Consider the following 15,046-nt stretch of genomic DNA (forward strand, 5'->3'; position numbering starts at 1 on the left):
TTTCACCATAATTTTATTTTTCACCTAACCTTATCAAGGAGAAACAATAAGTGCCAAATGGTTTCGCACACCACCCAATACCTGCTAATTGCTTAAAACTGGGATTTACACTTCCTCCTAGCAGAGCCCATTAGCCGTCTCAGAATTAGCTTAAAAATAACCATAATAGAGAAGGGAAAAAAAGGGGAGGTTATAATACCGACTCGCGTGCTGGATTGTTTCCCTTCAAGTTGAGGCAGCGATCGGCATCCCTCGCCATATTATATTTCCATCTTTAGTGCCAGCACCCAAGCACGCGAGGGGACCTTCTCACAAGACCCGCGGCAGCACAGTTGAAGGACGTAATTTGATGACCTGTTTTGTAAGTTGGCTCGTTGGGATAATTCGATTTTAGAACTTTTTTTTTTGTTTTTGTTAGGTATTTTTTTGTGTTTTGTGTCAAATACGTTTAACTTTAGAAGGAATCGATTAGTTAAGTTGTGTTCACTTTTCTATTACGTGTATTTTTTTAATTTTTAATTAATTAATTTTTTTTGACATTTCGTTTTTCAAAATATAGGCCAACATGTGTATTTTAGAATTTGTAGGATAGAAAATACTAGGTGTTATATATTTTTATGGGTCGACGTGGCCTAGTGATAGAGAGCTAGACTGCTAAGCCAAAAGTCTCGAGTTCGAATCCGGGTTCGAGTCAGTAAAACGTCTCTGAGTCCACCCAGCTCTAATGGGAACCTGACTTACGTTAGTGAAAAGAATTGCGGCTGGGCAAAGTGCTGACCACACTATCTGTTCATATGCCAAGGTCACAGAAGCAGGTGAACTCCACTTCACTTACCCCATATACCATTAGGTTTGAAAGAGAACTTTACTATATATCAGTGGCGTAGCGAGGTCGGGTGTTACCCGGTGCGGCGCTTAATGGTGTCACCCCTTAGAGGTGTAGCGACCCTTCCTGGTGACAAACTTTCAAATTTTCGATTTGCACCCACCCCTCAAACTTTTGATTTTCACCCCCCTCAAACTTACGATTCGCACCCTCACCCCCCTCAAGTTTTCTCTATTTATTTTGCTATTTTTTGCCATGGTGTCACCCACCCTAAATGGTGTCACCCGGTGCGGTCCGTACCCGCCCCACCCCCCTTTTGTATATATCATACGATTAAGGGCAGACTTTTGATTTTAGCGCATTTCCTTATACATACCACCATTTCTGTTACGCCATTGCATACATAAAGTAGCGTGCATCTATTCATTTTTAACATGCATCACTTGTAGCCATAAAATAGCGTTATCTCATTTATTGTTCTTGATTAGATACATAAACTTAAGGTCGGCTAATATTTAATGGAGGTCCATGAGCCTGCCCAGCTCTAATAAGTACCTAGCATCTCCATGATAAGTAGCTAATGGGTTCATGAATGTATTCAGCTCTAAATACCAAGAGTGTGCAAGAGTGTACATTAGTCTACTCACTCAGCCTTTATAAGTACCCTGCTTGTTCATTAGTCTATTCAGAAAGAATACCATTGCGTGTCCTTGAGTCCATCTAGATTAAACACTAACTACAATGGTCACTGTAGTTAGTGTTTAACAGCTTGGGCATGAGTAAAGTGTGTTTATGTTCGTACCCATCATAGTTTGGAGCGAGTAAAGAACAATTTATGTCACAAACATTTTTAACATGTAAACATTCTTGACGAGTTATTAGTCATTTCAATTTTTACTCAAAGATACTTCAAAGCTAAACATAAATTGCAAACAATTAAAACGCGTAGTTGGAATATACCGATCAATCCTTCCTAAAGGGGAGCAATTCATCTTATTAAAGGGAATTATACTCTCCCTTTTTTTTTTTTTTTTTAAGCTAGGCCAAAAACAGCAAATAGGCTTTTGCAAGAAGAAAGTGTAAATCACATCTTTTTAATGAAGAAATGTGCATGTTTTTTTTTAATTTTTTTTTTTTTAACGGTGTAAATGTTCGATAGCTTTTTAAACACGTTTTTGCTATGTTTTTTTTTTTTTGTTGTTTTAAAATATTCACATGCGGAATGTGTCTTGTCATGGGCTAACATCCAAGTAATCGAAGCGTTGCTTGCTTGTCGCGTCTTCCAGGAGTTAAATAATTGACTGGAATTCGTTGAAAGGTCAAAGGTTATGTGTTTCTCCAGGGGAGAGTGAAAATGTCCTTCCATTTTGTTTTAAAATAAGCACTTTCAATGAAAACATTTTATCGAAACAAACTGTGTTTTTTTAAATTTGTTTTTTTTTTTCTTTCTTTATTCTTTAGCGATGGTCAATATTTCCAAACATAAATGCTGGTCTTTTCATTGTTATTATTATTTTACTGCTTCCTTTCATCCCACCCTCAAAATCATAAACAAAATATTGTGTTTTTCAAAAATAGTTTTAATCAATCAATTTCTGTAATGATTTCAAATAAATATTCTTTTAAAAGGCGAAATAACATCAACAAAATTTTAATATAACCTTTAAAAAAGTAAAGTTTGTGTCGCCACACTGTTTGTAAACCCCCACTCCCTCCTGCTCGTTGCATATTCTCTCAAAACTACTAAACCCCTCTCCCCCCCCCTCCCCAAACACAAACATCACTGGATTTTAATTAACAATGTACCCAGGTCAAAGCAATTAGAATAAAATTGTCACAGACTTCAGTCTATTTTTGTTATTCTAGAACCCGCTTCACAACTACCAACTTCTCCATCATCAACAGCACAACTACCTGCATCATCAACATCAACACTATCACCACTAACAACAACATCAACACTAACACCACCACCATCATCACCACGACTACCATCAAAATTACCGCCTCCATCATCAACATCCCCCATAACACCACCAACAACACTACTACCAGAAACACGCCCTCCAAATCCACCAACGCCACGACCAACACAATCCAACAAAGCCACTACCAAAACCACCCTCCAACCCTATCATCACGTTCATCTCCACCACCATCACCACTAACAATATCACCACCAATACTAATCACAACCCCACCACCACTAACAATATCACCACCAATACTAATCCCAACCCCACCACCACTAACAATATCACCACCAATACTAATCCCAACCCCACCACCACTAACAATATCACCACCAATACTAATCCCCACCCCACCACCTCTAACAATATCAACACCAATACTAATCCCAACCCCACCACCACTAATAATATCACCACCAACACTAATCACAACCCCACCACCACTAACAATATCACCACCAACACTAATCACAACCCCACCACCACTAACAATATCACCACCAATACTAATCCCAACCCCACCACCACTAACAATATCACCACCAATACTAATCACAACCCCACCACCACTAAACATATCAACACCAATACTAATCCCCACCCCACCACCACTAACAATATCACCACCAACACTAATCACAACCCCACCACCACTAACAATATCACCACCAATACTAATCCCAACCCCACCACCACTAACAACATCAACACCAATACTAATCACAACCCCACCACCACTAACAATATCACGACCAATACTAATCCCAACCCCACCACCACTAATAATATCACCACCAACACTAATCACAACCCCACAACCACTAACAATATCACCAACAATACTAATTCCAACCCCATCACCACTAACAATATCACCACCAATACTAATCCCAACCCCACCACCACTAACAATATCACCACCAATACTAATCCCAACCCCACCACCACTAACAACATCAACACCAATACTAATCACAACCCCACCACCACTAACAATATCACGACCAATACTAATCCCAACCCCATCACCACTAATAATATCACCAACAATACTTATTCCAACCCCACCACCACTAACAATATCACCACCAATACTAATCCCAACCCCACCACCTCTAACAATATCAACACCAATACTAATCACAACCCCACCACCACTAACAATATCACCACCAATACTAATCCCAACCCCACCACCTCTAACAATATCAACACCAATACTAATCCCAACCCCACCACCACTAACAATATCACCACCAATACTAATCACAACTCCACCACCACTAACAATATCACCACCAACACCACAACTATCTCAACCATCACGACAAACACCACCACCACTGCCAAAACACAAAGTAGAAGACTAGCTACAAGAACGTTAACATTATTATAACAACATATTTACCTCTTACAATGATATAAAACAATATAACAATAATAAACCACACCCTACAACGCAACCTTATTAACTAAATTATCAGCCCTTCTCGTTTTACACAAAAACGTCTTTGCAGAAACGAATATACATATGAATACATAGATCTATAGACATACAAATATGCATATGAAAATATTTTGAAATAAACGCAGCAATTCTTGCCAACCCAGTTTTATTGATTGGATTTATGGACTCTTTCAGGAATGAAAAATAAGCAGTTATGTTGTAATGTTTGAATGTGTTTTAACAATGTATGAATCTACTGCTATATTAGTTTAGGGTATGTTCTTTGACATCTATTGAGAATCCCCAAACTGTTCGTAACGATCTAGTATTTCATAGTTACGACAAACAATGTTTGCAGTATGGTTGTTGTTAGTCTTTCTTTCAGACGTTTTTTTTTTCGTAAATTTCCGGTTGGTGTTAGCCCCCCTCCCCCTCCCCCACCCCATCCGCAAGACGAGATGTCGTGATAAAACTATGGTAGTTGTTTTTGAGTGTCCAGGCAGTAATAATCGCATACCACAATTTGAGGCATAAAATTACGGCATAGTCAGACAAAGATTGAGAATTATAGTTAGTTAGTCTCAGATGGGTCACATAAATAGCATGCTGTTAACGAGAAAGACTACCAGGTAGTATTTTGTTGTTTTAAACAGGAAGATTTTAGCCAAACTGCTACAGGTTTTTTCCCCGTGTTTTTTGTGTCTTGTTTAGTCACGGTTTTGTCAGGTTTTTGTCGTTTTGTCATACTTTTGTCAATTTTTGTCATAATTTTTACAAATTTTGTCATGTTTTTCTCAAGTTTTGACATGTTTTCACAAGCCATTTTCTTTAATTTCCTATCCTTTTGTCTGTATACCTATCGCTCAGTTCATTTGTTTATATATTATTCTAAACATACCATGAAAAATTAATTAGCCCGTCCTTTGACCATACACGCATGAAGCTGTATACTGTTTAAACACTGAAGCGATCGAGTCTTACTTATTGTTATTATTGATTAGTTTTTGGTCGGTAATTTCAACAGGTATTGATTATTGGAGGTGCATTGTTCAGCTGTTAAGAGAAAGAAGTAACTGGTAGGGCGATTGATTTTTGTAATGAAATTTCTAAATAACATACAATGTACATATAAACTAGCCGTGTTTCAGTTTATAAGGTTGTGTAGGCTTATATAAAAAATACATACATACACACAAAGATGTGTGTGAAGTGTGAGTGTGTACGTTGCGTATGTGGAAGCGTGTGTGGGGGAGGCGTGTAAGTTTATAATATATATATATATATATATATATATATATATATATATATATATATATATATATATATATATATATATATATATATATTGCTTATTTTTCTAGATTTTATCACTATTTCGTTCTAAATCATCCAAAGTATCATAGTAACGAAATGTATGGCAATACAACATACCATTATTAAACAACTATTATGTTTAATTAAGTGTTCAGTATAGACATGTTAAGGAGAACAAGGCATTTAAGTAGTGTTGTAAAAGTATTACAAAAGTGCATATATATATATATATATATATATATATATATATATATATATATATATATATATATATATATATATATATATATATATATATACCCATATTCACACACCCTCAAAGTTTAAGCGTACATATGCTAAAAGACCGTGCATCCTTCTGTTATGCAGTTTTTAGCGAGCAGATTATATTCAGAGCAAAATATTCCACGACAGTTCCCACAATTTACTGACCAAACATTATAAAAAAGGAACAAAAAACTGAAAGTCGATATCCCATTGCAAGTGGCACGAATGTGTTTAAAGAGAAGTAGGACTATAATTGTTCAAATAATCAGCAGGTTAAATTGATTTTTTTTTCGAATGGGTAGCCTACTTTTCATTCGTTCTGAGAAAACATATCAAAGAAAATTACTTCACTTTGACTATGAAATTGTAACTTTAAGTTTTGAGTATTTTTATAACAATTACAGTTAAAATTTCTTTTTTTTTACTAAATGTTGTAAGAAAAATAAATTAACATCGATTTCAGGTGTCTATTATTCATACTTATTAATAGCTTTTTTCCGATATCTATTTCTGCCTCTCTGTATATTTATGGCTAACCATGTCAATCAATTTTGACCCACTTCTAAAGCATCGATTTCGTTATATATATCCAGATATATTTCTTTTTAATGACAACGCAACAATCTATAATTTGTATCACAAAGTAAATTAGTCATTACAAATAAATAATAAGATTACTATATTAAATAACAAAAAGGAGTTAAAGAAAATTTAGCGATCGCTCAGTTAGCAAGGTAAGCTGCTATTCACTAGGGATCCGAACCGGCGACTACTAGAGTTAGCAACCACAATCTTCCGCCTGACCATGCCGCACGCACTCAGATAACAATTGACACAGTTCACTGCGTCAAATAAAAAAACACAACACGATAAAACCAGCGGCCCACGAAACACTTCTACTTTCATAATTTAAACTTTTGTTACTGAAGACTGATGACAACCTATCGATTGTGTTTATAAACAGAAGAGAACGCGGTCATTCATATCCCTTTAACTGGTAAACGAACTGTAAAAAGATACCACGACACTGACAAACTGAGTACATTGTAGGTTTTTAAAAAAATAAATGTGTATACAAAATGTATTGATTCTCACAGGGGTTTACATTTTTTTATTTATTTATTTTTATTTTGGAGGTATCTATAAACAATGAAATATACTATTAGGCAATTAGAAGAGTAAAATAAAAAAAAATGTTTTACACATACCCATACACATTAATGTCCATACAAGTTGAACAATGTGGAATATTGGCGTGTCATGCACACCTATTACCATTTTTTATCAGATGTGCATATCCAGTGTTTATACTCTACATAACTTACTCTTCTTTCGGAGGGGGGGGGGTGTCCTTGTCGAACTCACCCTTTGACATTGGACCATGGCAAACTCACCCTTGGTTAATCGATCTTGGCCAACTCACCCTTGGTAAATCGACCTTGGCCAACTCACCCTTGGTCAATGGATCTTGGCCAACTCACCCTTGGTCAATTGACCTTGGCCATCTAACACTTGGTCAGTGGACATTGGCCAACTCACCCTTTATCAATGGATCTTAGCAAACTCATCTTTGATCAATGGACCTTGGCCAACTCTTCCTTGATCAATGGACATTGGCCAACTCATCTTTGGTCAATGGATCTTGGCCAACTCATCCTTGGTCAATGGATCTTGGCCAACTCACCATTGGCAATGGACCTTGGCCATCTCATCCTTGTCCAATGATCCAAGGCCAACTCATACGTGGTCAATGATCCAAGGCCAACTCATACATGGTCAATGATCCAAGGCCAACTCATCCTTGGCCAATGATCCAAGGCCAACTCACACTTGGCCAATGATCCAAGGCCAACTCACACTTGGCCAATGATCCAAGGCCAACTCACACTTGGCCAATGATCCAAGGCCAACTCACGCTTGGCCAATGATCCGAGGCCAACTCATCCTTGGCCAATGATCCAAGGCCAACTCACACTTGGCCAATGATCCAAGGCCAACTCACACTTGGCCAATGATCCAAGGCCAACTCACAATTGGCCAATGATCCAAGGCCAACTCACACTTGGCCAATGATCCAAGGCTAACTCACACTTGGCCAATGATCCAAGGCCAACTCACGCTTGGCCAATGACCCAAGGCCAACTCATACTTGGTCAATGGACCTTGACGGACTTCCTTGTCAAACCGACAGTATTCACCGGAACCTTCTACATATCTACACAAATCTACTTATGTACGTTCTCAAAGGTCTTTCATAATTTACCTCACGCTTAGAAGGGTGGGTGGAGGGGGGGGGGACGTACCAGACTAGTCAGAAAGTGCAATGAATCGTGTGGGGGTGGGGGATGGATATCAACTAAAGTAAAGTAAGTTTTGTGTCGCTTCAAACTCATTAAAAAATCGTGCTTATATTTCTATAGTAGTTTTTTTCAGCTTCAGGAGGTGGGGGGGGGGGGGGGGGGGTCGAGCTTTTTTTTAAAACACTTGATAGACGAAGGTAAAGAGGTGTTTAAGCAATGCGTGGTGTTAATGATCAACAACTTTCCAGCGATATATTTAAAAAACAATGCTGAGCACACATTTATTTTAATACAATATTTAAACATTGTACAATAGAATGAATCGTGTTTAACAGCAGTAGCGTGGCGAGAAGGGGGGGGGTGGCGAGGGGGGCGCCGACCTTAGGGGGCGCCAAAAATGGGTGGGAAAAATAAATCGAAGGGTTGAGTGTGGTGCAAATCGAAAGTAAGATGGGGGGGATGCAAATTGAAATCTTGAGGGGGGGGGGGGTGCAAATCGAAATCTTGAGAGGGGGGTGCAAATCGAAAAGTTTGTACCCGAGCGCCGGGTAGGGTCGCTACGCCTCTAGTTTGACATTGCGTGCCTTTCATCTTACGACAATATTTCAATGTTCCCCCAACACACTATTGAAAAAGTTAAGTATACATTTATTTTAATACAACATATAAACATTGTACAACATAAAGACTTGTGTATGACACGTATATCCTTCATCCTACCCTACATCCCAAAACAACACAATTTTCCCCAACACACCAATAATAATGCTCAGTATACATTTATTTTACTACAACATATAAACAATGTACAACAGAACGACACTTATTTGACAGTATGTATCTTTCATCCTAAACAACAGAATGTCCCCTCAACACCCTATTAATAATGCTAAGTACACATTTATTTTACTACAACATATAAACATTGTACAACAGAACGACACTTATTTGACAGTGTGTATCTTTCACGCCAAACCAAACACAATGTCCCCCAACACACCATTAATAATGATGAGCACACATTTATTTAATACAACACATAACATTGTACAATAGAACGACACTTATTTGACAGTGTGTATCTTTCATCCTACGCTACCTTACACGGCAACACAAATTTACATTTATTTTAATGCAACATTTAAACATTGTACAACAGAACGACACTTATTTGACAGTGTGTATCTTTCACCCTACACAGCACAATGTCCCCCATACACAGCATTAATCCCGTAAATCGATTTCCCCCTCTCTTTTCAAACTTAACAGTTGGATAGCCGCTCCGCTAGAGATAATATCTATTCTTTAATCAAACATACAATACATAATGCAGATAATGGATTGTCTTGTCCAGCTTCCTGTTGCTGACGTCACTGTCAGCCGCGTGAATGTGTAACAATGACGCAATGTGGGGGATTTTTTTATTTCCCTTTTTTTTTTTACTTGCGTTGGATGGACCCTGGAGACTAAGGGGAGAAAATGATTGGAGAGTTGTCTCGCTTGTGGCTTGACAGTTTCACGGTGTGTGGCGTGGACGTGTAGATTGACTGACAAGCTTTTGTGGGCAGAGGTTAGGTTTTAAAGGGGTAACTTGGTCAAACGAAAATAGGTTAATTGTGGGCAAAAATTAGGTTTTATAAGGGTAACTTGGTCAATAGGTTAGTTGTGGGCAGAGGTTAGGTTTTACAAGGGTAACTTGGTCAATAGGTTAATTGTGGGCACAAATTAGGTTTTATAAGGGTAACTTGGTCAGTAGGTTAGTTGTGGGCAGAGGTTAGGTTTTACAAGGGTAACTTGGTCAAAAGGTTAATTGTGGGCAGATGTTAGGTTTTACAAGGGTAACTTGGTCAGTAGGAAATAGGTTAATTGTGGGCAGAGGTTAGGTTTTACAAGGGTAACTTGGCCAATAGGAAATAGGTTAGTTGTGGGCAAAGGTTAGATTTTATAAGGGTAACTTGGTCAGTAGGTTAGTAGTGGGCAGAGGTTAAGTTTTATAAGGGTAACTTGGTCAGTAGGTTAGTTGTGGGCAGAGGTTAAGTTTTATAAGGGTAACTTGGTCAGTAGGTTAGTTGTGGGCAGAGGTTAGGTTTTATAAGGGTAACTTGGTCAGTAGGTTAGTTGTGGGCAGAGGTTAGGTTTTATAAGGGTAACTTGGTCAGTAGGTTAGTTGTGGGCAGAGGTTAGGTTTCTTAAAGGTAACTTGGTCAGTAGGAAATAGGTCAATAGTGGGCAGAGGTTAGGTTTTACAAGGGTAACTTGGTCAATAGAAAATAGGTTAGTTGTTGGCAGAGGTTAGGTTTTATAAGGGTAACATGGTCAATAGGTTAATTGTGTGCAGGGTTAGGTTTTACAAGGGTAACTAGGTCAATAGAAAATTTGTTAATTGCGGGCAGAGGTTAGGTTTTATAAGGGTATCTTGGTCAATAGGTTAATTGTGGGCAAAGGTTAGGTTTTATAAGGGTAACTTGGTCAATAGGAAATAGGTCAATAGTGGGGAGAGGTTAGGTTTTACAAGGGTAACTTTGTCAGTAGGAAATAGGTTAGTTGTGGGCAGAGGTTAGGTTGAGGTTAGGTTTTATAATGGTAACTTGGTCAATAGGTTAATTGTGGGCAGAGGTTAGGTTTTACAAGGGTAACCTGGTCAATGGGAAATAGGTTAGTTGTGGGCAGAGGTTAGGTTTTATAAGGGTAACTTGGTCAATAGGAAATAGGTTAATTGTGGGCAGAGGTTAGGTTTACAAGGGTAGTTCGGTCAATAGGTAATAGGTTCATTGTGGGTAGAGGTTATTTTATAAGGGTAACTTGGTAATTAGGAAATATATTCGTTGTGGGCAGAGGTTAGATTTTACAAGGGTAACTTGGTCAGTAAGAAATATGTTAAGTTTAGCTTGAAGCATTTGACATTGGGGTAGATTTCAAGCTTCTCTTAGCAATTGAGGGGGGTTGCGCCCCTGAACACGTCCATACCCCCCCCCCCCCCCCAATTAAATTTGCAATATGTATACTTTAACCGATATTCATCCTCCTCCACCACGCTAATGTTTCAAGCCACCCCCCCCCCCCATAAATTAAAAAAAATAATACCTGAAAGGCAAGCAGAGTTTCTTCCAGGCGTCTCCTCGGGGACAGAGAAAGTCTACCCCACCCCCCAACGAAATGTATTTTTTATCGAAAGTATATTTTACCAGTGTCCGCCCCCCCCCCCCCCTCTCCGCAGAAAAATATGTACTGTTATTTAGAAATGTTTTTTTTAAAGATCTGTTAACCTTATCACTAACCATAACCCCAAATCTTCAAACCTTAATCATAATGCCTAACCCTATGCCTAACCCTAATGCCTAACCCTGACCTTAACCCAAGTTTTCAGATGTGTCTTGTTTTATTTCTCAGGCGACAAGGTAGCATATCTCGGCCTTTGCTGTTTCGCATCGGGTCTTTAGGAAGGACATCAGAGCAGAGACTCGTATCCACGTCAGTTACAGTGTGTGAAACCTGCGCCAAAAACAACAACAGCAACACAAAGACACACGCTGCGAAATTCCATTATCAAGACGTTTGTCAAAGAAAACACTATCTTCAAAGACTAGTACACAACGAAATTTATTTAAACAAATCCAGACAATACATTTTTTACAAGACACATAAGTAAGATTATATCTGAAGGTATCTACTTAAGCGCCTTTGACAAAAAACAACAACGAAAGCACTTGCTTCAAAGGACTTTTCATTAGTTAGTTTACCAAAGTCACACTTCTGTTACGAGATTTGCCCATCAACACATTGAAGAAAACTCTCCAAGACACATCAAACAAGACACTTTCCTCAAGATACATCAAACAAGACACTTGCCCAAAGACACATCAAACAAGACACTTGCCCCAAGACAAATAAACAAGACACTTGCAATAAGACACATCCAACAAGACACTTGCCCAAAGACAAATTAACAAGACACTTGCAATAAGACACATCCAACAAGACACTTGCCCCTAGACACCTCAACAAACACTTCCGGAAAACACAACACCACTCGCACGCCAAAAAAAACAACAAAACAACGATCGATTGCGTTGAACTGTGGCTAAGACCACCCACGTAGACCTTGCATATCCCCGTACGGGACGGGACATTCGTCAACGGAGCAATGAGTTCAAACACTGTGAAGAAATTAATGGAGAAGAACAAAAAATATTTAAAGAAGGCCAAAGAACTCGGCCTTAACCAAAAGGAATTTGATGGTGAGTTATAAAGCTTTGCTTTACACGTTATGTTATGTTTATTGCTATAACAATATATATTTAATCGACACAAAGGTTATATTTAAATTGGTGAATATAGGCACTATGTTTTTTTTTTTAAATATTACAGTAGAATACATTACACTAAAAGTATTTGAGAATTTGACATTGGCTAAGCGGTAGAGTGCTGGATGCTGACCTGTAAGTCTCGAGTTCGAATTAAAGTCAGTAGATCGTCACTGAGTCCATATAGCGGTAATGGGTACCTAACTCACGTTTGGGAAAGTAAAACCGGCTGGGCGTAATGCTAGACACACTATCCCTCAGTGGCGTAGGCAGGGGGGGGAGTTAGGGGGGTCATAACCCCCCCCCCATAGACCCCTCGGTATATATATGAGGGGGGGTGCAAATCGAATGTTTGAGGGGGGTGGGGTGCAAATCAAAAGTCTGAGGGGGGGGGGGGGGGGTCGGTGCAAATCGAAAGTTTGTCCCCGGGTAAAAATTGGAACCCCCCCCCCCTTGAGACGATCCTGGCTACGCCACTGCTATCCCTTCATATTCCGAGTTCACAGAAACAGGTGAACTCTACTGCACTTGCCCCATAGATCGTCAGGTTTGGATAGCGAACTATTTGAGAACTTATAAAGATTACCGTATGTTTACTGTTGTCATTTTTTTAAAATAAATTAACCTACAATTGTATTTTCAAATACGAAATGCAAGTTAAAACACAATGATTAACGTAGAAAAAAATGAAAATTCTTAAAATTATTTGGGAATTACCGAGGCCGAATAAAATGATTATCAAAAAAAAAATGTGGGGGCGGGGCGGCCAACCCCCAGGGGAGCTACAGTTGAAATAGCCACAAATGGAGAAATCAAGGATCGTTCATGGCTTTCATTAAAGTAGATTTATTTTGTTATTCTAATACACACTTATAGACTTACTTTACGTTGCATTAGTGCTGGTTTACTAACCTTAATGTCAGAAGTTCGAAACACGGCTAGAGACATTTTGTCTCCCCTAACCGATCCAATCAAACCAGGTGGTGCTATGTACCTGGGGAGGGAGCAAGAGCCCTGATGGAAACCCAAGGGTATAGGGGCCTGTAACATGGGTGAGAGAAATGTGGTAACCCACGGATCTAGCTGGTAACATGGGTGAGAGAAATGTGGTACCCCACGGGTCTAGCTGGTAACATGGGTGAGAGAAATGTGGTACCCCACGGGTCTAGCTGGTAACATGGGTGAGAGAAATGTGGTAACCCACAGGTCTAGCTGGTAACATGGGTGAGAGAAATGTGGTACCCCACGGGTCTAGCTGGTAACATGGGTGAGAGAAATGTGGTAACCCACGGGTCTAGCTGGTAACATGGGTGAGAGAAATGTGGTAACCCACGGGTCTAGCTGGTAACATGGGTGAGAGAAATGTGGTAACCCACAGGTCTAGCTGGTAACATAGGTGAGAGAAATGTGGTAACCCACGGGTCTAACATGGGTGAGAGAAATATGGTAACCCACGGGTCTAGCTGGTAACATGGGTGAGAGAAATGTGGCAACCCACGGGTCTGGTAACATGGGTGAGAGAAATGTGGTAACCCACGAGTCTAGCTGGTAACATGGGTGAGAGAAATGTGGTAACCCACGGGTCTGGTAACATGGGTGAGAGAAATGTGGTAACCCACGGGTCTGGTAACATGGGTGAGAGAAATGTGGTAACCCACGGGTCTGGTAACATGGGTGAGAGAAATGTGGTAACCCACGGGTCTAGCTGGTAACATGGGTGAGAGAAATGTGGCAACCCACGGGTCTAGCTGGTAACATGAGTGAGAGAAATGTGGTACCCCACGGGTCTAGCTGGTAACATGGGTGAGAGAAATGTGGTAACCCACGGGGTCTAGCTGGTAACATGGGTGAGAGAAATGTGGTAACCCACGGGGTCTAGCTGGTAAAATGGGTGAGAGAAATGTGGTAACCCACGGGTCTAGCTGGTAACATGAGTGAGAGAAATGTGGTAACCCACGAGTCTAGCTGGTAACATGGGTGAGAGAAATGTGGTAACCCACGAGTCTAGCTGGTAACATGGGTGAGAGAAATGTGGTACCCCACGGGTCTAGCTGGTAACATAGGTGAGAGAAATGTGGTAACCCACGGGTCTAACATGGGTGAGAGAAATGTGGTAACCCACGGGTCTATCTGGTAACATGGGTGAGAGAAATGTGGTAATCCACGGGTCTAACATGGGTGTGAGAAATGTGGTACCCCACGGGTCTAGCTGGTAACATGGGTGAGAGAAATGTGGTACCCCACGGGTCTAGCTGGTAATATGGGTGAGAGAAATGTGGTAACCCACGGGTCTGGTAACATGGGTGAGAGAAATGTGGTACCCCACGGGTCTAGCTGGTAACATAGGTGAGAGAAATGTGGTAACCCACGGGTCTAGTTGGTAACATGGGTGAGAGAAATGTGGTAACCCACGGGTCTAGCTGGTAACATGGGTGAGAGGAATGTGGTAACCCACGGGTCTAGCTGGTAACATGAGTGAGAGAAATGTGGTAACCCACGGGTCTAGCTGGTAACATGGGTGAGAGAAATGTGGTACCCCACGGGTCTAGCTGGTAACATAGGTGAGAGAAATGTGGTAACCCACGGGTCTAACATGGGTGAGAGAAATGTGGTAA

At 39.9% G+C, this 15,046-nt stretch overlaps 1 protein-coding gene across 1 annotated transcript in view; it reads left to right on the plus strand.

The window, feature by feature from the left end:
• The first annotated feature begins 263 nt into the window (after nucleotides 1–263).
• LOC131950903 (neo-calmodulin-like) overlaps nucleotides 264–15,046 on the plus strand; it is a 33,154-nt gene continuing 18,371 nt past the window's right edge. Inside the window, exons 1-2 of the mRNA XM_059313109.1 lie at nucleotides 264–361; nucleotides 11,518–12,365. Coding sequence (XP_059169092.1) covers nucleotides 12,272–12,365 — 94 coding nt within the window. The 5' untranslated portion in view covers nucleotides 264–361; nucleotides 11,518–12,271. The remainder of the gene's footprint in view (nucleotides 362–11,517; nucleotides 12,366–15,046) is intronic.

Source organism: Physella acuta, unplaced genomic scaffold (assembly GCF_028476545.2).
Source record: "Physella acuta isolate Inbredline_101_S28 unplaced genomic scaffold, ASM2847654v3 ptg000786l, whole genome shotgun sequence".
In the NCBI taxonomy this organism is placed as follows: Eukaryota; Metazoa; Mollusca; class Gastropoda; family Physidae; genus Physella; species Physella acuta.